The sequence below is a fragment of the Rhincodon typus genome, chromosome 14 (genome assembly GCF_021869965.1).
Source record: "Rhincodon typus isolate 14 chromosome 14, sRhiTyp1.1, whole genome shotgun sequence".
Classification (NCBI taxonomy): Eukaryota; Metazoa; Chordata; class Chondrichthyes; order Orectolobiformes; family Rhincodontidae; genus Rhincodon; species Rhincodon typus.
In genome coordinates this window covers 35,302,080-35,328,711 of record NC_063345.1, presented here as the reverse complement: position 1 = coordinate 35,328,711, position 26,632 = coordinate 35,302,080, and the positions used below count along the sequence as shown (strand labels likewise).

Below are 26,632 nucleotides of genomic sequence, written 5' to 3'. Positions count from 1 at the left end.
ATCCTGGGCCTCCTGCAGTGCCACAACGATGCCACCCGAAGGTTGCAGGAACAGCAACTCATATTCCGCTTGGGAACCCTGCAGCCCAATGGTATCAATGTGGATTTCACAAGCTTCAAAATCTCCCCTCCCTAACCTGTTCTTCCTCCCACCTATCCCCTCCTCCCACCTCAAGCTGCACCCCCATCTCCTACCTCCTAACCTCATCCCGCCCCCTTGACCTGTCCGTCCTCCCTGGACTGACCTATCCCCTCCCTAACTCCCCACCTACACTCACCTCACCTTTACTGGCCCCATCCCCGCCTCTTTGACCTGTTTGTTTCCTCTCCACCTATCCTCTCCTCTATCCATCTTCTATCCGCCTCCCACACTCTCCCTATTTATTTCAGAACCCCCTTCCCCTCCCCCTTTTCTGATGAAGGGTCTAGGCCCGAAACGTCAGCCTTTCTGCTCCTATGATGCTGCTTGGCCTGCTGTGTTCATCCAGCCCTGCACCTTGTTGTCTCGGATTCTCCAGCATCTGCAGTTCCTATTATCCCTTATCTTTATTTGGACCTTGTTTACCACAAGTCTGGGAGGGGCCAGAGACCACTCTGAATCTGGCTTTCATGTAGGGCCCAGTTGCCCTCTTAAATACAGCTCAGATCGGAGGTCAGTGACATTCTACCTTTCCCAGTGAAGTCCAGGATATTTATACATACCATGTTACAGTGGTTACCTGCAACATTAACATCAGTGCTTCCACATCTCCTCTGACCTACACATCCAATCCTGTGAATACAGGATCAATGATGGACAACTTCATGCTCTACCTTAGGTTCTCCCATCACCTTGTGATATTTGCCAGACCCCCTATCACCTATCCTTGGGCTGTTACGATCCTTGATTGCATTCCAATACCAATTGTTATGTCCCTTCCTAGACATTTGCAGCTGCATTGTATACTTATTACTAGTCACGTCTCATATTTGATCATGCAAGTCCTATCCCGTGCTGGTTTTAGTACAGAAGATTAAAAACTATGTTAATTTCTACCAATTGTTATAATATATATAACATCAGCTCTAATATAAAGTTGCTTATAAAGTTATACATAGTTAAAGCTAATACAATGATTCTGTGACTAAGCTAACAATTTCAGGAACAACATCCTTCTTATCCGAGCTGCAAGCAGCAATTGTTTATTCTCTCGAGGTCATAGTGACTCTGTTCCAAATTCACCACCCGCCCCCCCTCACCCCCCACCCCCGGCTGCGTCGTTTGTCTCTTGGTACTCTTACAAGGTTATCATGTTTATACCTTTTTGTTGTTCCAATCTTTTTGCTGATGGAGAAAAAAGTCTCTTCAAGGGTGTTTATCAAAACTAGTCTCTGTGTCAAAGGCTAATTGCTTTCAGAAATTTAATTTCCTAATACCTAATAAGTTTAAGCTTCTATTATTGGACAAATATGTGTCTACTCTAATACGTAATTATAATTATTTAAAAGGTCTCGTCTCAGGTAAGTTAGGCTTTCCCTTTCTATTTCATATAAAAATCGGAAATCTCAAATCAGATGGTTTCCATCTGAGCTCTCTTGTCAGAGTGTAAGACTTGGAGGTGTTTTGTTGGCTGTCTGTGAAAGCCATGATTTGAGCTATATGAAATGCTACATTAGCTAAAATTTCCTTTGATTGTCTGCGTCAGTTAAAAATAAAACCCCTAATAACCATTTTGTCATATTCAGCCAGGGGCAGCTACAACAATGACTGACCTCCACAATAAACAAAACAAAAAATAAAACTTATGGTCATCGAGCCATGTTTTGTGCTGGAATCTGACTTGTCCAGTAGTGCCATTAGCTGGAATCATGGCTATATATATCAGTTGTTTTCCCTCTTACCTTCTTGCTGTCCAAGCTTGGTTTGGTTGCAGCGTTCCTGAGTTGTAAGTTTAGAGTTAATCTAAAACCTGGATATGTCGGTAAAAACTTAAGGGAATGCTAAATTGTGAAATGAGCTGCTTGATAGATGTTATACTAAATTGTAGCCATGTATGTTGTCAGGTGATTAAGGTGAATATTGCAGATTCCAAAGCATTGTTTTTAAAAGTTTATAGTGTTCTGTTGGCATAACTGGCAATTTTCCCTTAGCCAATATCATGAAAACAAAAGTCAATTGTTGCTTTTTATGGAATCTTGCTACATGCAAAATGCCTACCACATTTGGCTTGTAAGGACCATCACTGTATTTCACATTAAAAGTGCATGTAATACCTAAGATATTTTGAGCGATTATTCTAAGATGCTATACTTTCAAGTCTCTCTTTCTATACCTTCTCCTTCCCCAAACCTTGTTAAATAGGAAAGAGTAGTTGGATGCTCTATTATTGTGTATTGTTGTGTTTTCTTCTTTGCCCTCAGTGCTGACTGATAAATTTGGATAGCTTATTGTACTGCCAGGTATAGCATGTTGAATGTCCATTTCTGGTGATGATTGAGTATCGATCTTTGCAAACTATTAAATTTTATTTTAAACATTGCTAAAATCATGAAATTGCTTTTGAATTTTCTTTTTCCCTTCCTGCATATGATTCAAATTTGGTGCTAAATTTTGTTTTGATTGGAAACAATTTGTCAAGTTGTTGCATATTTACTGACAAGCCTCTGGCATTGCTGTTATGAAAGCAGCTTCCAAGAGCAATCTGGTTTGTTCTTTCTCCACTCTGTTTCATACTATGTTTACCTCTTGCATATTTCCAAGGAAACTTTTAAGTGGCAATCTCATAGACATTGTGTGGGCTTAACTTGACTGCTCTCAATTCTTTGCTGTTGAGGTTATGAATTAACCATTAAACACGGTACCAGATATAATACATTTTCTGCCATACCAAAAGATGTTCTGCTATGATTAATATGGACAAAAATGCTTGCGATCCCAGTCAATTCTAACTTTGGATTTATGTTTGTTTTCTTGCAGGATCCTGGCTTATCAGAAAGCATGGACATAGATCCAAACTCTAGTGCTATTTTTGAAGATGTGGAAAAGAATGACTTTAAAAGTGAATTTAGTTCTGATTTTTCTGTAAGTTAATTGCTGATTCTAAGTATTATTGTCCCTGTCTCTGTTCCTTGATTTGGATATTTGGAGTTGGGAGGGCTGCTACTGTTTTCTGTTTTTAAATCATCCTTTTTCATGCGATACAGGTGTTGCTGACAGCCAGCATTTGATCCTCTTTCCTAACTTTTATCGTAAGTTGATGGTGAGCCACCTTCTTGAACTGTTGCAATTCATGTGGTGCTGGTGTACCAACAGTGCCAGTAGGGAGGGAATTGTAGGGTTTTAACCTGGTGACAGTAAAGGAATAATAATGTAATTCCGAGTTAGCGTGGTGTGTGACTTGGAGAGAAGCTTGTAACTGGTACTGTTCTCATCTAGCTGCTGCCCTGGTGAAAGAGGTCAGGGGTTTGGGAAGGGGCTGTCGAAGAAGCCTTAAGATGCAGTGCGGCGACTCGTGAAGTGCAGCTACCACGGTGTGTCAGTGGTTCAGAGATTCTATGTTTAAGGTAGTGGAGGAGGTGCTAATCAAGAGAGCTGTTTTGTCTCTGGTAGTGTCAACCTCCTTGAATGTTTTTGGAGCTGCAGTAATCTCCCCTAATTCAAGACTCTTCCATCACATGCCTGTTTAGTACCATGAGATGGTGGATGGACTCTGAGAATTAGGAGGTGAGTTACTGTTTACAAAATTGCCATTCTTTGACCAGCTCATGTTGTCACAGTATTTGGATAGGTAGTCCAGTTAAGTTATGGTCAAATATAACCCAAGAATGCTATTTTTGAGGGAATTCAACAATGGTGATATCTGTCTTGTTGGACATTGCCTGGCACTTGTGTGCAATGGTATTTATGTGGCATGAACGTTACTTGCCATTATCAATACAAACTGAATGTATTCATGTCTAAAACAGACTGATTCAGTTTCTGACAAGTTGCGAATGGTACTGAGTACTACGCCATTATCACCAAACATCCCGCTTATGACTGTACGATGGGTCATTGATGAAACAGCTGAGTTCCCTGATGAATTCTTGTAAGAATGTCCTGGGGCTGAGATGATGGATCTCCAGCAATCGCAGTTGTCTCCCTGTATGCTAGGTATGACTCCAATCAGTCAAAATGTTTATCCCTTGATTCTCTTTGTCTCCAGTTTTGCTGGGCCTCCTTGATTCCAGACTCTCTCAAATGCTGCCTTGAACCCAAGGGGAGTCACTCCTCTTATTTCTGAAACTTAGCTCTTTTAACATTTGGACCAAGGCTGTACTGAGGTCAGGAGCTGATTAGCTTTGGCGGAACATAAACTGAGCATCTGTAAGCAGGTTATTGTTGCAGAAGTGCCACTTGATAACACTTGACAACATGTTCCATTACTTTTAATTGAAAGAAAAAGGAGGAGGAGTAAGCCACATTCAGCTTAACAAAGCTGTTCTTCCATTCAGTAAGATCACATTTCATGAGATTGTGGCCTTTGCTCTTTTTTCCAACTTGCATTCCTACCATATTTGCATCTATCCAAGTTATTAATATGTGATTGAGATTGGACTGATAGGGGAGTAATTGGCCCGATTGGATTTGACCTGCATTTTGTGGACCAGGCAGAGCTGGACAATTTTCCACTTTGTATACTTGATGCCACACATGATGCTATTGCTATACTGGAGTAACTTCACCATGTGTGCAGCTTGTTCTGGAGCACTTGGTTTCAGTAATCAGTGCTAGGATATTGTCATTTTGCAGTATCCAGTGACTTCAGCTGTTTTTTTTTTGAAAGCACATTGGTTATTATTTCTATTTTTTATCATGTATATCTCACAATTCCACTGTTTTTAATCAGGTTGGAATCTCATTTTTTAGTTATGCCTAGTCTTGTTCCTGATGTGTTGTTCTGTACTACTTATTGATCTGGGTTTATTGCTTGATGATGGTAATGGCAGAGTAAGCAATTTACTGGGCCATAAAGTTGAACATCGTGGTTGAATGCAATTCTGCTACTATTGCTGCACAATTCTTCATGAATGACCTGTTTTGAGCTATGAGATCTATTCAACTTCATTTAATAAGATCTAGGGGAAGGGGTTGAACTCCCAACACAATGATAGGGCAGCATCTCCACAAGGACTGTACACTGTCCACTCATGGCAATAATTAATGCATCTGCAACAGGTAGATTGGTGAAGAAGAGATCAATTTTTTTTCGCTCTTGTTGGTTCTCTCCCTATCTGTCATAGGCCCGGTTTGACAGTTATGTCATTCTGAACTCAAATAGTGGTGTTACTGAGTGGTGTTGATGATGGTCATTGGAATTCCCTCTCTGAGTACATTTTGTATTCTTGCTACCCTCATTGCTTCTTCCAATTGGTGTTGTTCAACATGGAAGATTTCCCAATATACTGATTCAGATAATCTTGGGACACAGCTTTTACTTGCGTCCTGCTTTATTCATTCACTTTGGCACATGTTCATTCAACCCATTCTCTAACCATTCTCATTTGGAGGACGATATAGCATCTGTCAAGTATTTGTGAAAATGTCTTACAAGTGAAATGCAGTAAGTCTTTTTCTGTGAAGTCTGGCCATAGTTCTGTTAGTTGGATTACCAAAATATGGAGCATAACTTTATTGTGGCTTTTCGCAAAATTATTTTGTACTTAAATCATTTGATTTATCTTCTTTACACTTTATGAACTCAGAAATGAGTGCTTTGTGAAGATGCTCCTGCCCATGCTTGAACATGAAAAGTTTATAGCTGATGTTTGGTACTTTCATGATCACTGGAATGTGGTTTATATCCATCGCTGGTTCAGATACGCCACCTGCAGATCACAATTTATAATGAAATATAAATTGTAAATGAAGGAAAAAAGTGAGTTATTTCCAAAAAAAACTACCACGAATGGATTGTGACAGTTAACGGTAGTGAGGTTTGACACTCTGGTAGATTTGTGAAGCCTGGTTACTATATAAAAGTTGTGATTGTTTTGAAGTTTTTGATGCTACCAGTTGTGCCATGGTTGTTATTTTCATTGTTTTTATAGTAAGTAGCCAGGACATGGGAGCTTAATGGAAAGCCTGCTTGATTAAAAAGCCTTGTTCACGATTATTTGATCAGCCTTTTTTTCTGTTAATGTTATTTTCCATCCATTTTGACCTCCTTCCCTAATCACCTTTTTGAAGATACCAAATCTATTCTGGCTACAGTTCCACGGTGGCCAGACTGCATGTGCTTTTTTTTAAAGTATGAATCTAAACAATTCATCTCAGCCTGTTTGACCATGGATGCGTCAGGTTGGAGCATAATTTCATGCACAGATGTGCAAGGTTCATTGGACAGTAATTAAAAGAATGAATCATGACTGGTTTTCAGAAAAGTGGGCACGGAAGCTGGGGTTGGTTGACAATAGAATCTAGTAAAATACAATTGTAGAAAGCTTTGACTGAATGCTACAACTGATGATTAAATGTCAGCTTTTCATGTGAATTGATTTTATCCCCCCCCCGGCTTTTATAGATGTTTTCTCCTTCAATGCACTGTGAATCGAAAACTAGTCCGTCCCCAGAAAAACCTGCTTCAGAAAAGGACATGAAGCTGTTACAGAAAATAAATGAAGTAGCATTTCCATCACCGTATGACCAATCAAGGCATATACAGTATGCCACACACTTTCCTATTCCTCAGGTAAGGCACGAGGTTGGGTGGTTGAGGCAATGGCAGGATGAAGTGTTTTTGTTCAATGTATTTAAGCTCTTAGTTATCTTTTGAAAAACATAATGAGCTCAAACATCCAATGTCAGGATTCTAATTGTTATAGAAACTTAGAAGATAGGAGCAGGAGGAAGCCATTCGGCCCTTTGAGCCTGCTCAGCCATTCTTCCTAATCACGGTTGATCGTCCAACTCAATAGTCTAATCCTGCTTTCTCCCCATGACCTTTAATCCCATTTGTTCCAAGTGCTATATCTAGTCGTCTCTTGAATACATTCAATGTTTTGGCATCAACTACTTCCAGTGGTAATGAATTCCACAGGCTCACCACTGTTTTTGGGTGAAGAAATGTCTCCTCATCTCCGTCTTAAATCATCTACCCCGAATCCTCATACTGTGACTCCTTGTTCTGGACACACCCACCATCGGGCGCATCCTCCCTGCATCTACCTTGTCCAGTCCTGTTAGAATTTAATAAGTCTCTGAGACCCCCCCTCATTGCTTGAACTCTAGCAAGAACAATCCCAACCTAGTCAATCTCTCCTCATATGCCAGCATCCTTCCATGATCTCAGACTCTATTGCTGACTCTGTTGGAGTTTGCGCTGTCATTTTGAGGGCATCTCATTTGTATGGGCTTGGTGGCAAATGCAAAATCATAGTCACATCTCGGTACTTCATTACAAGAACAATTGCCCTAAAAATTAATTGAGAGATTAAGCATGGCGGACATTACGATCTCACTGATCAGTGTACATTAATGCAAGTAAATACTCTGTAAATAATTTAAATTGTATTGGTGCCAAGTAAATGTCAATATTATAGTTAAACCATTTATAGTTTTTTTTTGATGATCTTTAGGTAATGGATCATTTTTATCAATGGCCTTTCATCTCCAGCATTTGAATTTAAATTCTCGTGGTAAACCTCCCTCTGCTCCTTTGTTAGGCTCCTTTATAAAACAAAATCTGTACAATACCAGTGTAGTTCATTGTATAGTCCATTGAGAAAATGACCACTACCGGGATGAAATAAGAAAAATGTTATTTCAGTGCAATGTGAAGTACTTTTCTGGTTTGGAACTGATGTGGAGTGTTAGGACAGAGGGGCAAGCTTTGTTCTTTTTATAATCTATGCTATACTAAATCTAGGAGCGTGTGTCTGCATCTGAAATAAAAGTGAACCATTCCTCAATACTGATAAACAAATGAAGTGAAATTTAATAAATAATTGTTTGTGAATTCTCCAATTTTTTAATTTGTTTTAAAAAAATATTTAACATCTTTGCAACTTCAGAACAGAAAACAATAACATGGTAATGCTGTCTTTGCAGCACTAATTTCTCATTGAAACCCTAAGTTGCATCATAGAAAATCTAGTTGCAAACTAATAATCTTGTATAGAAGGCTTGACTGTTGAAAATCCAGTATATAAATATGGGAAACGAGCAGTTCTGTCAGTACCTGAAAGAAAAAACAGGTTAATATTTCAAATAGATTCCTCGAGAACTTCTGATATAATAACAAATTTTTGCTTTAGGATGCTGACTAACCCATCATGTATTTTTGGCACTTAAATTACTGTTTCAACACATTTCCTATAGAATATAAACAAAAGAACAGCATGGCACAGGAACAGGACATGTCTGTGATGACCATAATGCCTTTCTAAACTAATTCCATCTGCTTGCACATAGTCCCTTATTTCCTGCCTGCTCTTGGGTCTATATCAATGCCTTTGAAATAGGACAAAAGCAACCTTATCATGGTTCTTCTTGTCATCAGAAAAGAGAACCTGTAGTTAACCCAACAGGCTTGCTCATGTGCCTACATTTTCTGTTTGGTTCTCATATTCTTCTTTTCCTCCTCGTTCTTCTACCTTGCCGATGCTTATCAAAACAGGAAGAATCAGCAAGTCATGAATGTAATCAGCGTCTGGTGGTTCTGTATGGTGTTGGGAAACAACGCGACGAAGCTCGGCACGTAATTAAAAAAATAACCAAAGACATCCTGAAGGTTTTGAACAAGAAGAGTACTGCGGAAACGGGTAGGCAGTGTTTGAATCCCTTAGATCAATTATACATTTGTCATATGCAACTTTAGCATATTATGCTGCATAAGTGTGGACCAACATGGTCTAATAATTTTTGTAAACACATTTTTCTTGGATATAATTTGTTCCAAGTTGTGTATTTATACTTCTGTATGATGTAGCATATACAAATGCTGTGTTATTCTCCTGAAGGCACTGACTCTCTCTAGGGCCTTTTTTCCATGGATTTCAGATGCTCAGTGTGACTTAGTTCAAGTGGCCATTATTCTTCAGGGCATTTTAAGGAGAACTAAAGTGAACAGTTGAGATGCATTTAAGGGGAAAACTAGACAGCTTATGAGTTTGAAGACAATAGATGATTACAATGGTTCATTAAGATGGGGAAATCATTTTTCATAGAATCCCTACGGTGTGGAAACAGGCCCTTCAGCCCAACAAGTCCACGCTGACCCTCGGAGCATCCCACCCAGACCCATCCCCCTAACCTACACATCCCTGAACATTTTGGGCAATTTAGCATGGCCAATCCACCTAGCCTGCACATTTTTGGACTGTGGGACGAAACTGGAGCACCTGGAGCAAACCCATGCAGACATGGGGAGAATGTGCAAACTCCACGCAGACAGTCATCTGAGGGTGGAATTGAACTCTGGACTCTGGTCCCTGGTGCTGTGAGGCAGCAGTGCTAACCACTGAGCCACCGTGCTGCTCCAAGTGTGTCAGAAGTGGGATTCAAACCCACGCCTCCAGTTGGAGACCAGAACACTCAGCTTTCTGCGGAAGGACTTTACTCCTTGAGCCTGCCGCCTTAGACCACTCAGCCGTCCTGACACATTCATACACTTAGATATGCTAACAAGCTCAATATATGGTCGTTCATCAAACTTCTTTTAAAACTTAATATACATATCAACTGCACTGTCTTCATGCATTATTTGCATTACCTTCTTAAATTTCAGCATGTACATACACTTTCCTGTAGGAATCATTAGAAAACCCATAGCAGATTTCTGTCCTAACTGTATAGCCAGAAGACCAGAGATCAGTAGCATCTACTACTGCAAACTGGCTGGGAGTAGCTGGTACAAGATGTAACTCAGTTTTGACTCGAAAGCCCATTTTGATTTATCCCATCCTCAGATTGATCATTTAATGCTTACTTTTAAATCTCAAATTCTGAGGATGCAAAGTGGCAGGATTGTAGTATATGCTTGTGACAGACAGATTAATACCTTTGGAGGAGGTGCAGAAGAAAGGTATGTTATGTTCTTTTGTGGTGTAGAATTGCCCTATCCTGTTCTTGAACACTGCATAAGAAGATTAATAATTTAAATTTATATGGTGTCTTTCATTACTGAAGGGTATCTCAAAGTGCTTTTCAGCCAATGAAATGCTGTTGAAGGTCTCAAAACAATCCAGACAGTTAAAAACGGAATATGCTGGAGAAACTCATCAAATATGATAGAAACAGAGTTCTATGTAGTTCTGAAGTTGTGGACTCGAAGTCAATCGGATTCTCTCTCCATAGATGCTGTCAGACCTACTGAGTTCCTCTAGCATTTTCCTGTTTTTATTTCAAGATTTCCAGCATCTGCAATGTTTTGCTTTTAATTAGTCCAGACAATTAGTTTAACAGCGTTGATTGAAGGCTTACTATTGGGAAGGGCATCAGGAGAACTAAACTGCTCTTCAAAATAATGTAATGGATCTTTTACATCAACCTGAGAGGATAAATTTGGTTTCACATCTCGTATTAAAGTTGACTCCTTTAACAGTGCAGCAAACTCAAAATGCCCAAGTCTCTGGATTAGGATTTGGTCCAAAACATTTTGACTTGGGCAAGTGTTACCAACTGACCCATAGCTGGCACACTAAAGGGAGTTCTCTTTCAGTCAGGAATTTGGATATATTGCATGGTTTAAAAAATGAATGAACATAGATAAGGACATTCTGCATTTATTTACAACATTGGGATTCCTTGACCGACCCTCATGGCCTACTTTGTTTCAAGTTGGACAAATTAGTACTAATTGCTATTCCAGTAATCAGGACATACATTCGCATCTGTTCTTGTACTCCTCAGCAATGATTACTGCATAGACATTGTTAGAGGAACTGTGATTTAATGTAATAGAGATTGCCCCCCTCTCCCCACCACCACCATCCCTCATTTGTCCTGTTAACCCCAAGGTTGTTTCAGCTACATGACATTGAATATTGTCTGATAAATTGTCAACAGCATGACTTTTATAAATGCAGTAACTGTCACTCAAAAATGTACCAATATTATCCTTGTATATCTTTTTTTGGTTTTGATTCAGAGTGCAGTGTTGCCAGGTCACAGAGCAACACTTCTTTTCTTGGAATAATCACACGGATTTTTAGAATGCACTGAACAATTAAATTAAGCAACTGGTTCATGGCTCACCAGAAAGACAGCACCCCTATCAGTGTAATATTTTGATAGTATTGTGTAGATTGTTAAGGTATGTTGAGTTTGGGTGCAAGTATTATACCGTGAGTAGACGTAATTCACATCTGAATTATCACTGCTGGGAATTGTGTTTTTGAAGAAAAAGTAGGAATTGAGTAAATGTTTACATTGTGTCAAAAAGATAGATATGTCTTGGCTAAACATACAGATGATTCTGAAATTCATTACAGGTGCAACTGAGATAGGTAGGTGCTAACGTGATTCCTCTTGTTGAGTTCTTCAAAGTTTCCTCTACAATTTTAGATGGTTATTTGCTGAATATAGCAGTATTTTTTTTGTTTTGTTTTGCATCTTCTGACTGCAGGTGGAGAGGAAGGACAGAAGCGGAAAAAAAATAAGCCAGAAGCATTTCCTACAGCTGAGGATATATTTGCGAAATTTCAGCATCTTTCACATTTTGATCAACATCAAGTTACCTCTCAGGTAAAAGGCAAGATGCCATTAAATTGCTAAACTGTGCAGTAGGAGTCACCAGTTTCCATATTGTTGTATACTCTTTAATGAATGCAATTAAAAATGATGTAAATTTGAAGGAACTGCAGTATGCTTTTTTGGGCAGGCACCATGATACAACCGCTGTTTGACTTGCCTCATCCTTCTCTGTTCAGCCTTGTTGGCGTTGTTTGTAGGTCTTAACATTTTTTAACGGTACTGCTTATCAAAAACATAATCTGTTTGCAGTATAATTAAAAACAACTTATAATTAAAAAGCAATTTGAATATCTGATAACTCTGCAGAATTTGTGTGCATTCCTCCCCACTGATTTTGGCTGTTCCTACTTATTAAGGAATAAAGATCAGTGCAAAAGTAAGTTTGATCTCTTCAAGATATGAGAAATTGAGTGATTACCTACTCTCCTTTGTTATGACAGGTGTCACGGAATGTACTGGAACAGATCACTAGTTTTGCCTTAGGAATGTCCTATCATCTGCCTCTTGTTCAGCATATTCAGTTCATCTTTGATCTGATGGAGTATTCCCTCAATATCAGTGGACTTATAGATTTTGCTATTCAGGTAATTTTGGTGTTAATCTGTTTTGTCTCAACTTGCTTTACTTAAAGCCTCAAGATACATAATGGCAATTTAAAGTTGTGTTGTTTCTATGATGGTGAGCTACAATTTTAATTGTACCTAATTGTTAAAATTTAATGTGGTTATAATAAAGGCAAAGTAGCACTGCAGGCTTTTGCTATTAACTTGTTTACATTATATAATGGACTGTTTCATGTCTCTGGAGTTTAAGCCCAAGATTAGATGGTGAACACCAGAAGGCATTTCTTTTTATAGTGAAGGATTTTGCAGCTGAACCTAATCATGGCTTCAACTGAACTCCAGGCATGTGTCCCTCAGCCAGCTAACTTCTTTGAATAGCAATCAGGAGTAGGCAGTGTGCCTGATTCTCTCAGCCCCTGCTCAAGAGTACCTGAGGTCAATTGACATATATTTGTTGCTGTAGACTAGGGAGGGACCCTGGGACTTTCTGGTTTGAACATTTCAATACCAACTTCCCCAACAACAATAACTATAATCTTGTAAACTGCAGGCACTGATGCATTTTCAAAAAAATTGTTTATTTCACTCTTAACGGAACATGGGATCGTATTCACTATTGAGTCATTTGATCTGCTGAGATGGGCTGTACTGATCAGCTTTCATATGTAGGGCTGTATTTTTATTCATCCTCTTGAGAAGGTAATGGTGAGCTAGATTTTTAATGGAATTGGGTGATTTATTGGCTATTTGAGAAGGCAGTTAAGAGTCAACAATTTTGCCATGGTACTGGAGTCACATATATACCAGACTGAGGATGACACATTGCCTCTTCATTAAGGAATTAGTGAGTTAGATGGTTTCTAACAATAATCGAATAGTTTCATGGACATCAGTGCTGATTTTATCTTTTTATTCCAGATTTATCAAAATTAAATTTAAATTCCTCCGTTGCCATGGTGGTGGCTTTTGAACTAATTTCTCTGAATTGTTAACCAAGTAACACCCAGTATAGTACCATATATATGCCTACTTGTTTAACTTGTTTTCAGAAAGCTGTTAGTTTCTCCAGTCTGTACACCCTAGCAATTCGTTGAGATATCTAGTGACTTAATATTCCCTCAGTACTTCTTTCACCTTTACTCATGAGGAGTGGACTGCAGCAGCCTGAGATGACTCTTACTCTTTGATCCGTACCAAATAATAGAAGGCTGAACGGTTGGTTGGGTGGCTGGTTTGCAATGCAGGGTGATACTAACACCATGCGTTCACCACTGGTTAAGGTTACCATGAAGAACTCTCCTTTTCAAGCTGGTCGCTTGCCTGAGATGTGGTGACCCTCAGCTTAAACCATTGTCAATCGTCTGTCTCTGAGAGAGCAGCCTTTGGTTTTCTGGGACTATGCAGCATTACTTTTACCTTACCTTAATACAATGGATCTTTGAGTCAGCTTTTCCCAACAAGAGATTTAAGGTTGCAAAAGCTTATGTAGTTTTTGAAGTCTAGTATATTACAGTCCTTCAATTTCATCTACATGTATCATTCTTTAAATTTATTGTATTGCTTTGGTTTTTAGTTCTCAGGTCTTTTCATGTAAAAGTTGGTCAGAAATTATGCTTATTGCTTCTGTTTTTTCCCTGCAGTTGCTGAATGAATTGAGCGTGGTGGAAGCAGAGTTACTTCTGAAGTCATCCAGTCTGGTTGGCAGCTACACAACGGGTTTGTGTCTCTGCATTGTGGCAGTCCTGCGACGTTATCACTCCTGCCTTATCCTCAACTCTGATCAGACAGCACAAGTATTTGAAGGGTGAGACTTCGACATACTACTTTTTGCGCAGATTTATGTTATAAAGATCCCCAACCGATGAGATCCAAGGGGCCACATGCAGGCTTGTATTTCCCTTGCTCCTCATAATTGTTCAAAGATGGCTTTACATGAACATTATTGACAAATTTAGTGCCGATTGAATGTGACAAAAAAACTCTGATTTATGTAGTGTAGACCACGAGACGTCTAGAAGTACCTTACAGCCAATCAAGTGCATTTTTGTGGTGTTGGCACTGTGTAGGAAGCACAGCATTTTGAATTGAGCACAGCTGTGACAATGACTGTGTCTTGTGAAGTTTTTAGAGGAATAAAGATAACCCAGAAAGCTGGGGATAACTTCCTTGCTGTCCGTCAAAGTAGTGCTGGGGGATCTTTTACAGCTCCTGAGTGAATATTTGGGGCTGTCCAAAAGATTGCTTCCCCTCGAGAGCTCAATTGGTACTGAAGTGTCGGCCTTGATTTTTGAGATTAAACTTTGGTGTGGCCTTTCAAGCCTTATATTTCAGGCAAGGTTGTTAGCAAATAAATTTCTTAGTGGGCTCAGTCGGGTTGATTAACTTCATCAGAAAAGCAACCACAGCTCAACATTTGAGCATTTTGTTTTTATTATTATGTAATGTAATATTTCTGTGTAAATGTGATCCTTGAATGTTGTGAGGAGTTTGAAGGAAAATGAGTTTGGTGGCTGTTATGCATTTGAATCCTGTTATTGGGACTCCTTAAGTATGTTGACCTGAAATACTTCACAAGCAGCAGTGTCATTGGAAGGCATCAAGGAATAAGGTAAACAAAGTGCTAAAATAAGAACTGCAGATGCTGGAAATCTGAAACAAAATCAGAAATTGCTGAAGATACGTGGCAGATCTTGCAGCATCTGTGGAGAGAAAGTAGAGTTAACGTTTTGGATCCAGTGATCCTTCTTCAGAACTGATTGAAGCTGGGTAAAAGTGATATACATGCTTAAGACTTTTGGGCTGGAGGGAGCAGCAGCTCTTCCTTCTTCCTGGCTTACTGTTATCCATCCCTTCGTCTGCCTGACTATCTTTTTCTTCCTTTTGGCTCTGTCTCCACCTGTCTTATTCCTTTACTGAACCCTCCACTGCCCAGGTCACTGGACCTGAAGCTTTAGCTCTGCTTTCTCTCCACAGAAACAGCCAGATATACTGAGTTGCTCCAGCAATGTCTATATTTGTAAATAAAGTGCTTTTTTTTAAGCTGTTTTGTACCAGGTTTTTGTTATTTTACAGCAAATTAAATCAAAACAAACAGCAGCAGCCCATAAGGGAAAGTCATGAAATATGAAAGCCTCACATTTATGTGAGGGTAGAGTGCTGTCAGGTTAAGTCTAAATACTTTTAGATGGATGTTTGTATCCAAGCCATGGCCATATCACTTTTGAACTAAAACAATGTTTACAGTGTTGCACTGAATGTGGTATAAATTGGCAGTATTCTTACAGAGGGATACAAAAATCAATTCCGTATGATTGTTGGAAAAATGCTGTGACTAGCTCTTTAAATGAATGAAAAGGAAAATATAAACTGATATATGGTGCTGTTGATAATGTTTCATCTCCGTCTGAAACCTTGTTAAACTAAAAATTTTTTTGGAGTAACCTCTCTCTTTCCTTTTCAGTTTATGTGGCGTGGTAAAGCATGGTGTTAACCCAGCAGACTGCTCCTCTGCTGAGCGTTGTATCCTTGCCTACCTCTATGATCTGTACACCTCCTGCAGTCATTTAAAGAGCAAGTTTGGAGAGCTGTTTGGGTAAGAGTTGGAGAAATGTTTGAGAGCAAATATGCAAAGCTTTAGGTAGACAACCTTTCGCAATCAATTGTTTGAAAAGCTGGCAGAGGAACTCATGAGGAGATAGATTAAATTTAGTCCTGCTATAAATGATAGATATTTTGGAAATTTTGATTAGTTTCTGAATATTTACAGAATTTGTTACTTCTCGCTAATCATTATTTGAAACTTAGAGACACTAAAAGAATGAACAAGAATGAGCCATAAATTGCCATTTGGACCAAGATGTTTGTCCTTCTACAAACCAAGTATATGGACTCTATCCAACGTGTATAATCGCTAAAGAGAAAGTTCTGATGAGTACTTCATAGTCCCTAAAAGAATGTCAGAACATTCATCCATCCTTGCATGTTCAATACTCAACCTTAGCTGAGTGCTCTTTGGCAACTCCAACCTACTCGCTGCTTCAGTAGAACAGGAAATATAATATTTAGAAACATGAGGACACTATTTAGCTCCTAAAGCGTATTTTGCTATTCAGTGATGTTCTGACTGATTTGTAACCCAACTCCACATCCTTTTGATATTTTTGATTAATAAAAAGAACTGTCAAATTAAGTTTTAAAATTAACAAGATTCTAATATCAGTTTCTGTTTGTGGAAGAGAGATCCAAACTTCTATTTAGTTTGGCTCTCAGTTTTTGACCATGGTCCATAATCCTATACTTCCCCAATTAGTAGAAATAGTTCCTCTTAACTTAGTCCATCCATTCAACTTAGTTTCCTGAAAATATCTTGGATTTTCTAAATTCCAACCTTTGTTTGTGTAATTACTTCTGGTCATTCTGGCAATTCTATGCTGAATTCACTACCAGCTCAATATATCCAGCCTTATGTCGAGTACTGAGAACAGCTGTTAGGACTCCTGATGAATTTTGACTAAGTCTTTGCCTGGCTGAAGTGTGACGTCTGACCTCTTGTGTTTTATTCCTCAAGATATAAACCCATGCATTTTATTAATCTGTTTAGTTATTTTCTGTGCCTGTTTGACATTTTAATGACCTGTATACCTGGCTCTTCATTTCATTGGACCCTCCACTGTTTTGGTACACCACCATTTACAAAGTACCCTGTTTTACTTTTAGGTCTGCATTGGATAATCTCACATTAGCATAGTTTGAAATCCATTTACAAAAGTTTGCCTGTTCGTTTACTCTTTTGCTATCTCTTCGTAAGCTTATGCATTCATTTAAATTGCTTTCAATGCCATCTGTTTTTGTCATTGGCAAATTTGAATATGTCTTTTGTGATTCTATCATCCAAATCTTTTAATAATTACAGAAAATAATTGAAATTGCAGTACAAATCATGTCCATTATGCAGACCCTTTACATCCTGCCGTTCAGCCAATTTTGTTTTTCTCGTCAATCTGTTAAGAAATGTTATCATATACCTCTGGAGCAGTTGGGACTTGAGCTTGGCCCCCCAGTCCAGAGGCATGGACATTACCACTACCATAAGAGCCATAACTAAGTCATTAATTTTCCTTAAAGTCCATTAATGTAAGCTGTAGATAGCAGATATTTATGTGTTACTTTATCAAATGCCATCTGAAAGTCCATGTGTAAAACATGCATTGTCATTCCCTAGCCACTATTTTGTTTACTGTTTCATAAAATTCAGTCTGTTTTATTGAACATTGTCAACCCTTAACAAATCCGTGCTGGTTTTCCCTGATTAGCAGAAAAAAATTTAGCATTCAGACATCTTTCTCTAGGAATTTCCCTACTTCAGATGTTAGGTTAACTGGTCTGTAATTCACTGCTTTCCCTCTGTCAGTGTTACGGACCATTCTGAGGGGAGGATTCCCAAGTTGAGAGAATTTTGAAAGAATTTTTGGAATATATATTGTTCACAGAACGTGGACGTCATGCTGGCTAGGTCTGCATTTATTGCCCAGCACTAATTACCCTAGAACTGTTTGGATTGTTAAGGCATTTCAGAGGGCAGTTAAATGTCAACTGCATTGCTATGGGCCTGGAGCCACATATGGGTTAGACTAGGTAAGGACATTGGATTTCCTTCTCTAACGAGCCTTAGTGAGCCAGATAGGTTTCATGACAATTGGCAGTTTTTTAGATGATTGAAATTAGACTAAATTTTAATTCCAAATTGTTTTATTGATTTCAAATGTCATCATCTGCTGTTGTGGGATTCAAACCCATATCCCCAGAACATTAGACCAGATGGTTTTCATTACAGGGTTTTAAACAAAGAACTTTGTAGATTAGAGCTTGGGGATCTGGATTACTAGTTAAGTAACAGTACCACTATGCCACTGCCTCCTGCATTATAATTGAAACATCTGTAATGTTTTACACTATGTCTTTTAAAACCCTGTGATCAAACTGTCTCATCTTGGGAACCTGTCACTCTTTTTAGTGACTTTCATTTCTCCATTATTGTTATCTTACTTATGTCAGTTTTGCTGAGAAGCATCCCTGAATAATGAACTTCCTTGCAATGTCTGGGATGCTGGCCTGTTCCAGGTTAGTGTTGGGAAAATGCATGGAATAATTTCAAGTCAAAATCCGAAGAATTTGAGAAGGGCCATTTCATTGGGATAAGAATAGATCTGTTGTAGGTAAAATAGAATGCAATGTTGGCAGGCAAAACTGGTATGGAATAATGAGCCTTTAAAATGGAGGTGGTTCAGGTACGTTAAGGTTAATTCCCATGAAGGAAGAGGTAGGACAAGTAAAATTAGAGCTCCTTAGATGACAAAAGAATTAAAGGACAAGATGAAGCAGAAAAAGGGTGCATGTGACAGATGTCAGAATATTAATTCAAGAGAAAATAAGAAAATGCTGACAAAATTCAGATGGGAATTGGAAAAGAAAATAAGAGAAGAGACTTGCAGTCAATGTAAAAGCAAATCCAAATGTTTTCCCAAACATATGCAAGTAGTAAAGCTTAACAAGAGGTGGGGTGGACTGATCAGGGACCAAAAAAGATTTGCACATGGATGCTGAGCTAACTAATGAGTGCCTCAGCATCTGTCTGTACCAAGGGAGTAGATGCTGTTGAAACCATATTGAATGAGAGGAGGTTCTTTCAATGCTGGAGAAACTAAAAATAGATTGGGGAAGTCTTAGAAAGGCTGGCTATATTTGAAGTTGATAAGTCATCAGGACTAATGGAATGCATCTGGAATTGCTGATGGAAGCAAAGTTGGAAATTACACTATCTCTGACTATAATCTGTCACTTTTCCTCAGCTACGCGAGTAATTCCACATAATTGGACAATTGTAAATGTGCACCCTTTTTCAAAAAACAAAGTCATGATAAGTCCAACTACTACAGCATAGTCAATTTAAGCTCTGTGGTGGAAAGCATTTTAAAAAAAGTTGAGATAAAATTACCAGTAAATTTGCACAAGCATGGATTAATAAAAGAAAAACCACACTGATTTATTAATGGTGAATCGTGCTTAACTATTTTTGTGCTCATTGATGAACTAACAGAGGTGGAAATAACATGTTAGATGTGGTGTGCTTGGATTTTTCAGAAGTAATTTGATATTGCCACATAATAGCCTTGCCAGGAAAGTTGAAAGATAGGAATGATAGAAACAATAGCAGCATAGAAACTGAGTGATAGGGAACTGAATACTGGTTAAAGATTTTTCTTTGGATTTAAAGAAAAGCTGGGACTTTTTTCCACTGGAGCATAAGAGGTTGAGAGGTGACCTTATAGGGGTTTGTAAAATCATGATGGGTATACATAGGGTTATTGGTAGGTGTCATTTTCCCTAGGATGGGGCTTTCAAGATGAGAGCCATATTTTTAAGTTGAGAGGACAGAGACTTAAAAAAGACAAGGGGCCAATTTTTTTTACACAGTGGGTGGTTCATGTGTGGAATGAACTTTGTGACAAGTAGTGGATGTGGGCACGGTTGTAATGTTTAAAAGACACTTTGATATAAGTACATGCATAGGAAACGTTTGGAGGGATGGGTTAGGAACAGGCAGGTGGGACTAGTTTAGTTTTGGATTATGTTTGGTATGGACTGTTTGGACTGAAGGATCTGTTTCTGTGCTATATGACTCTATGATGGAAATATACAGTGGGGTTCCTCGGAGATCAGAACAAGGACCACCGCATTTCTTGATCTGCATAAATGTTCTAGACTTGCGTGTGCATGGCACAGTTTCAAAATTTGTAGATGAGACAAAACCTGGAGGTATTGTGAACTGTGAGGAAGATTGTGGTAGACTTCAAGAAGACATAGGCTAGTTGAATGGGTGGGTAGTTGAGATATAAAATTTAGTGCAGGAAGTCAAACGTTTTGCTAGGAAGAATAAGGAGAGGCAATATAAACCAAATGGTGCAACTCTAAAGGGGTTCTAGAGCACAGGCACCTTTTGTTATATATGCACAGATCTTTGAAACTGACAGAGGAGGTTGAAAGAATTGTTAAGAATACATAGGTCCAAGGCTTTATAAATAGAGTCAAAGAAAAGAAAATAAAGGAAGTTATGATGAACCTTTATAAAAATGTGGGTTTAGGATCAACATAACGTTGAAAATTGAGCAGTGCAGCTCATTGAGCCTGCTGCAATATTCAACTAAATCATGACTGGCCTCAACTTTGTTTTAATATCTAGAAATCTGTCATCTCTGCCTTGAATGTACTTAATGACTATGTCCTCCACAGTCCTCTGGGATAGAGAATTTCAAATCTTCACCACCCTTTCAGTGAAGGAATTCCTTCTCTCAGACTTGCGTGATTTACCTCCTGTTCTGAAACTCTTGTTCCCTGGTTCTATACCATGTCTCCCAAACAATTTCCAACTATGACCACATTTTGACACTTGAAAATTGTGGCAACCTCTTGGTAAACAGTGTGATATGGGGACAGGAGGGGACCACTCATGAGAGCAGATTGAAGGGGTTGGTACTTTGGGACTTGTGACCCCAAAATTTCACCTTTCCAACCACACTTGGGGCCCCTACATGGAGAATCCTTGTTCTAGAAAGACTAGCCACTGGAAGCATCCTTCTTCCATTCGGTTAGTTGACTCCAAGAATTTTGTATACTCCAATGAGATCACCTCTCATTCTTCCAAACCTAGAGAATATAGGCAAAATCTCCTAATGCCTCCTCATTAATCCCTGGGATGTTAGGAATGTCCAGCCTGGTGAATGCTTGTTGCTCTGCCTCTGTGGCAAGTATACTTTTCCTTAGGAATGGAAACCAAAACTACACAATACTGCAAGTTCATTTTCACCAGAGTTCTGTACAATTGCAGTAAGAGGTCTTTACTCTTGTACTAAAGACCTCTTGCAGTAAAGTCTTAAACACACTGTTTGCCTTCCTAATTACTTGTTGCACGAGTGCATCAATGCTTCCCAGTCTCTCTCCATTTAAGATATAGATTTGTGTGTTTCCTACCAAAGAGGAGCAGCACATTTTCCACATTATATTCTGTTTGCCATATTTTGGTCCCCTCACTTTACCTATCTAAATTCCCTTGAGACCTCTTTTCAGTTTCCCCACGACTTAAATTTTCACCTAGTTTTGTGTCATTAATAAACTTGGAAATCTTACATTTCTTTCCACGTCCAGATCATTGATACATGTTGTGAATAGGCCCTAGTCACTAGATCCTTACACTAGTCACCACCTGCCAACCTGGGAATTACCTGTTTATTCCAACTCTGCTTTCTGTCCATTAATCAATTCTCAATCCATTTCTGTATGCTATCTTAAATGTCATGTGCCCTAAATTTTGTTTGTTAATTTCCTGCATTGGGACCTTATCGGTAGCCTTCTAAAAATCCAAATGCACCGTACCTACTGATTTCTTACTTATTTGCTGGTTGCATCCTCAAAAAAAAACTCCATAACAAATTTGTTAAATGTGCTTTTCATTTTATAAAGTCCATATTGATTCTTTCCAGTCCTACCATCATTTAATTGTGTCCAGTTATCATATTCTTTATGATAGACCCAAGCATTTTCTCTATTACTGACGTCAAGTCAGCAGGTCTGTGGTTCCCAGTTTCCTTTTTCAGTCCTTTAATCGTGAGATTACATTTGCCACCCTCCAGTTGGTAGAAGCTGTAGAATTTTTGAAGCTGACCATCAATGCCTTCACTATTCCTGGAAGCAATTCTTTCAGCATATTGGGATGTAAATCATTAAGTTCGGTTGTTATCAACTTGTAGTCTCATTCATTTCTCCAGTGCTATTTTGTTTTACTAAAACTGGAACTGAAATATTGTGTCCAATATTGAGCAATGCACTGCATGAAGTATGTGAGAAAAAGTTATCAAAAATGGTTTCACTTCAGTTATGTAGATAGATTAGAGAAGCTAGGTTAATTCTCTTCCGCAAAGGGAAGGTTGAGAAGAGATTTGACAAATATTAAAAGTCATGGTATGTGGTGTAAACTGAGTGAATAGAGAAAATCTCTTCCTGTTGGACAAAGAGTCACAAGATGCTAGTACAGAAGCAATGTCGATATATTGAAAAGTTCTTTTTATGCCAAAAGTGGATAGTATTTGAAATGTTGATGTGGAAGCAGATTCAGTTGCGGCTTTCAAAAGGGAAATGAATAAGCACTTAGAGTAAATTCACTGGGCTGTGGGCAAAGAAGTGAGGTGTGGAACTAGCTGATTTGCTCTTGCGAAGAGCTAGCATGGACACAATGTAGAGTAGCCATTCTATTACTCTTTGAATAGAATTTCAGACCATAGTCTGTTACTCACTGGTTTTTGACAAATCATGAAACCTTCTGCATTTGAAATTTAATGATGTTTAATTGTTTATTTTTGCTACAAGTGATGCCTGTTCCAAAGTCAAGAACACAATCTACAGTAATATAGATCCTTCTGACTCCAACATGCTCTGGGAACCTGAATTCATGATTGATGCAATTGAAAACCCCTCTGCCCACAATTTCAGCTACTCCATGCTTGGTAAAATCCTGAATGATAACCCAGCCAATCGCTACAGCTTTGTTTGCAATGCACTCATGCATGTCTGTGTGGGGCATCATGACCCTGATCGGTAAGTGCGTAAATAACATTATATCTACCTGACTGTTTCCTCCGTAGGTGTAAAGTTAATGTGGCAAGATAGGTTAGCACTGTTTCATTTAAAGTTATAAACCAACTTATTTGAAATGAGAAAAAAGTTAGAATCAATTCACTAAGTTTATAAAAAATAGAGAATGGCTGGTGAACGTACACTTGTTACTATATCGTCACTCATTCACATCTGGAGCCTAGATTAAAGTTCAGGTCGGAATAATTAATTGATGTGTGTTTTCTGCCCAGCCACTGCCCAACCTTACTTCCGACTTCCAATGAATTCAGCGGTCCAACATTAAATTTACTTGAAAATCAGTTGTACAGAATTGCCAGTCCTCTCAAACAGACTGAAAGTATTGTTGACCAAGAAAACGGAATTGCCACGCTGACACTTTAACAATTGCTGATTTGAAGTTGAAGTTGAGTCTTGTTGAGATACAGCAGTGGAAGCTGTATTCTACATTATGCCGTGCTACACTTAACCTGGGAATAATGGATGAAACATTGCAAGAGCTGTCTTGGAGAAATAATGAACGTAGCAGTAAATGAGTGGAAAATAGTGTGGCCAAACGATGATCAGGGAGGCATTTAATGACCAACAAGGATTTTGAACTTCTGTGAAGAAACAACTAATTCCTGGAAGAATATGCTGTAGATTGACTTCAATTTTAACATATTCTGATCCCTTTTCCATTCCACTGCTCTCAATTAATCTTCCAACACTCAAAAGCAAAAATAAAAGCAAGTTCATTTGTGTTGTCATGTTCAAAAATTCAGTCTTTTACTCAGTAAAGGTTGTTTTCACTGATTGAAGTTTAAATTTTTTTCTCTATGTATTAATATTAATATTAGGATAGAGAATTTAGATTTGAGTATTAAAGCAACTAGATCAGACTTATTTGGGCATTGTATTGCTATTGGGCCAAACACTGGTATTAATGGAGCCTCAATTGATTTAGTGAACCTTGATGTTCAATTTCTAAATTTATCTTTATTATGGCCTTATCAAGTTGAAGGATTTCAGTGTTCAGTAATGGAATATTTGCTTGCCCCTCACACCCCCACCATTCTTGTACCACCATTTTGAGCATGTGTTGGTCATTTCAAATACTTCAAGTTTTAACATTGCAAAGTGGAGCTTGCACTTTGTCTAAACAATGTGCTTGTACTTCAGTTTGAGAAGACCAGTACCAATTACACATTCCTCACTTTTGCTATCCTAAGGCCTTCTTGACTGAGACTAGACACCTGATGTCACGTTATGCTACATTGTGGCAGGTTTAATTGTGTGAACTCCTCTTATTTCACTTAAGTAGAAGACATGCAATTCACAAGTGTTTTCTGCTATTATTTTTGGATGGAATTTTATTGTATCACCCTATTCCTCCTGCACTTCTATGTTGACATTTTGCTGTTTTGGAATTAATGTTAAATTCTTATTTTGAGGGTGAAGAAAGAATGGTTTAATTCTGCATAGGAACACCGAACCTATGATTGCAAAAGTACAAATGCACGGTTGCAAACTGCTATTTTTTAGGAGCATGTTTGCTGTATTTAAATTAAGTTGCCTGATTCGTCTCTGCATTTTAAAAAATATACCTGTATGTCTTTTTTTCAGTGTGAATGACATTGCTATCCTGTGTGCAGAGCTGACTGCCTATTGCAAGGCCCTCAGCGCAGAATGGCTTGGTGTGCTTAAGGCACTGTGCTGTTCATCTAATAATGGAACTTGTGGCTTCAATGATCTTCTCTGCAATGTTGATGTAAGTATACTGTCATAAAATAGGCCTTTAATCTCTTAATTTTTTGGGAGGTTAACGTCGTCTTTTGACTCTTCTGTGTGCCTGATAATTAAGTTAATACTTATTAACAGTTATTACCACAAAAGAAAAGGTGAATACTGAAAGGAAGCATGTCTCTTTATAGATTGAGATTCACTGATGAATTACTTATTCAGTCATGGATGACTCCTTTAATACACTCACACAAAAAATGACGATAGAAAATTTTACCAGCAATGGTTAATGAAACAACTGGCTGCCTCTCTGGGAAAGTGAGGAATTTGGATTGAGATCTACTTGATTTTTAATCAAACCTGTTACTGAAATTTCAACTATTTTTCCCCCTTTCCTCATTTCAATCTAACACATTCAGTTGTTGAGTGCACCTAGTTATGCAGCCTGTGCCTGTATGTGATATTGTTAATTTATCTGTATTGGCTGCAAAGGTGTCATTAAATTGAGTTCTTAGTCAGGCATTAAAACTTGACTTCATTTCTAGAATTGGTTAGCACTGCTGCTCACAGTGCCAGAGACCTGGGTTAAATTCCAGCCTTGGGCAACTGTCTGTGTGGAGTTTGCACTTCCGTCCATGTCTGCATGGGTCTCTTCTGGGTATTCTGGTTTCCTTCCATAGTCCAAAGATAGAGTCATTCAGCACAGAAACAGGACGTGCAGACGAGGTGGTTTGGCCATGGTAAATTGCCCTGTAGTGTCCAGGGACGCGCAGGCTTAAGTGGGCTATCTATGGTAAATGTGGAGTTAGGATCAGGGACTTGATCTGGCTGGGATGCTTTGTGGAAAGTTGGTGCAGACATGATAGGCTGAATGGCTTCTTTCTGCACTGTAGGGATTCTATGATTTCTACGAGCTGCATCTAATTCCAGCCCACTCAGGAGTATGAAAGATTCATCAGACTTTGGAAAGGATTTGTATGAAATGTGCTAGTACCATTTCAATCCAGTTTTATAGCGGCTTGAATCTGCAGCAGACTTTGCATAACTCAGACTTCATTGTCAGTCTCATTCTGGTCACAAGGATAATTCGTATGGAAATTTGAACTGTCAGACTGGCTAAGTCAGAGATATTCCCCTGACGTTAGGGCTGAAGTACATTATTGAATGAGGGTAGAATGTTTGTGGCTCACCATGTAGTCAACATCATATTGACCTGCAGTGGTCAATCGGGCATTGTAGAGCATCAAGTTTTACCTTATTAAACTAGTGCTGTACCTGACACAGAAGTACAGTGATGATAAACATTTTTTTCCCAGTTCAGAAGCCTTCTGAATACCATTTTTAAAAAGAACGCGATGACCAATTTGAAAATCTGGCTAAATTTATGGACTAGACTTGAAGAATTGGTTTAAAAGATGTTGTTTCATCCTGTGTTTCAGCGTGTTAATATGCTTCTATGACAATTCTCCTACTTTTTAAATTTCATGAATACTTCTAATCACTCTAGCTGCCTTGGATCTTTTAAGTATTGCAGAAAGCTCGACGCATTAGATGGCTCAATGGATTTTGTATGCTGCTGGGGCAATTTTAGCAGCTCGTTATTTATTACGCAGGTGCTTCCTTAAACGTCAAGCTGCTTAAATTGAACATTGTAGCCAAACGACTCAAAAAGTATAGTCAACCGAACAGTCTCTTTAGGAGCCTAAACCTGTGCTTCCATTACACTCTACTTTTACCATCAAAGCTCATGTCCATTTTTTTGTTATATTGAATGGGGTTTCTCCATTACAACAGAGTAGCTTGCTAGGTGAGTTAAGAAGGCATTTAAGATCCAGTCACATTGGTGTAAGAGTCCTATAATAGGCGAGATGAGATATATGTATGGGATATATGTGAACATATGATCAAATGAATTAGGAGCAGGAATTTTCCATTTAGCCTCTCAAGCATCC

At 38.6% G+C, this 26,632-nt stretch overlaps 1 protein-coding gene across 3 annotated transcripts in view; it reads left to right on the top strand.

The window, feature by feature from the left end:
• med12 (mediator complex subunit 12) overlaps positions 1-26,632 on the top strand; it is a 194,248-nt gene that overhangs the window by 61,291 nt on the left and 106,325 nt on the right. For all 3 annotated transcript variants that reach the window (XM_020530169.2, XM_048605066.1, XM_048605065.1), the window contains 9 exons: positions 2,956-3,060; positions 6,542-6,709; positions 8,636-8,780; positions 11,585-11,703; positions 12,153-12,296; positions 13,916-14,079; positions 15,736-15,867; positions 22,695-22,922; positions 24,564-24,708. In XM_020530169.2, the coding sequence (XP_020385758.1) occupies positions 2,956-3,060; positions 6,542-6,709; positions 8,636-8,780; positions 11,585-11,703; positions 12,153-12,296; positions 13,916-14,079; positions 15,736-15,867; positions 22,695-22,922; positions 24,564-24,708 (1,350 nt within the window). The remainder of the gene's footprint in view (positions 1-2,955; positions 3,061-6,541; positions 6,710-8,635; positions 8,781-11,584; positions 11,704-12,152; positions 12,297-13,915; positions 14,080-15,735; positions 15,868-22,694; positions 22,923-24,563; positions 24,709-26,632) is intronic.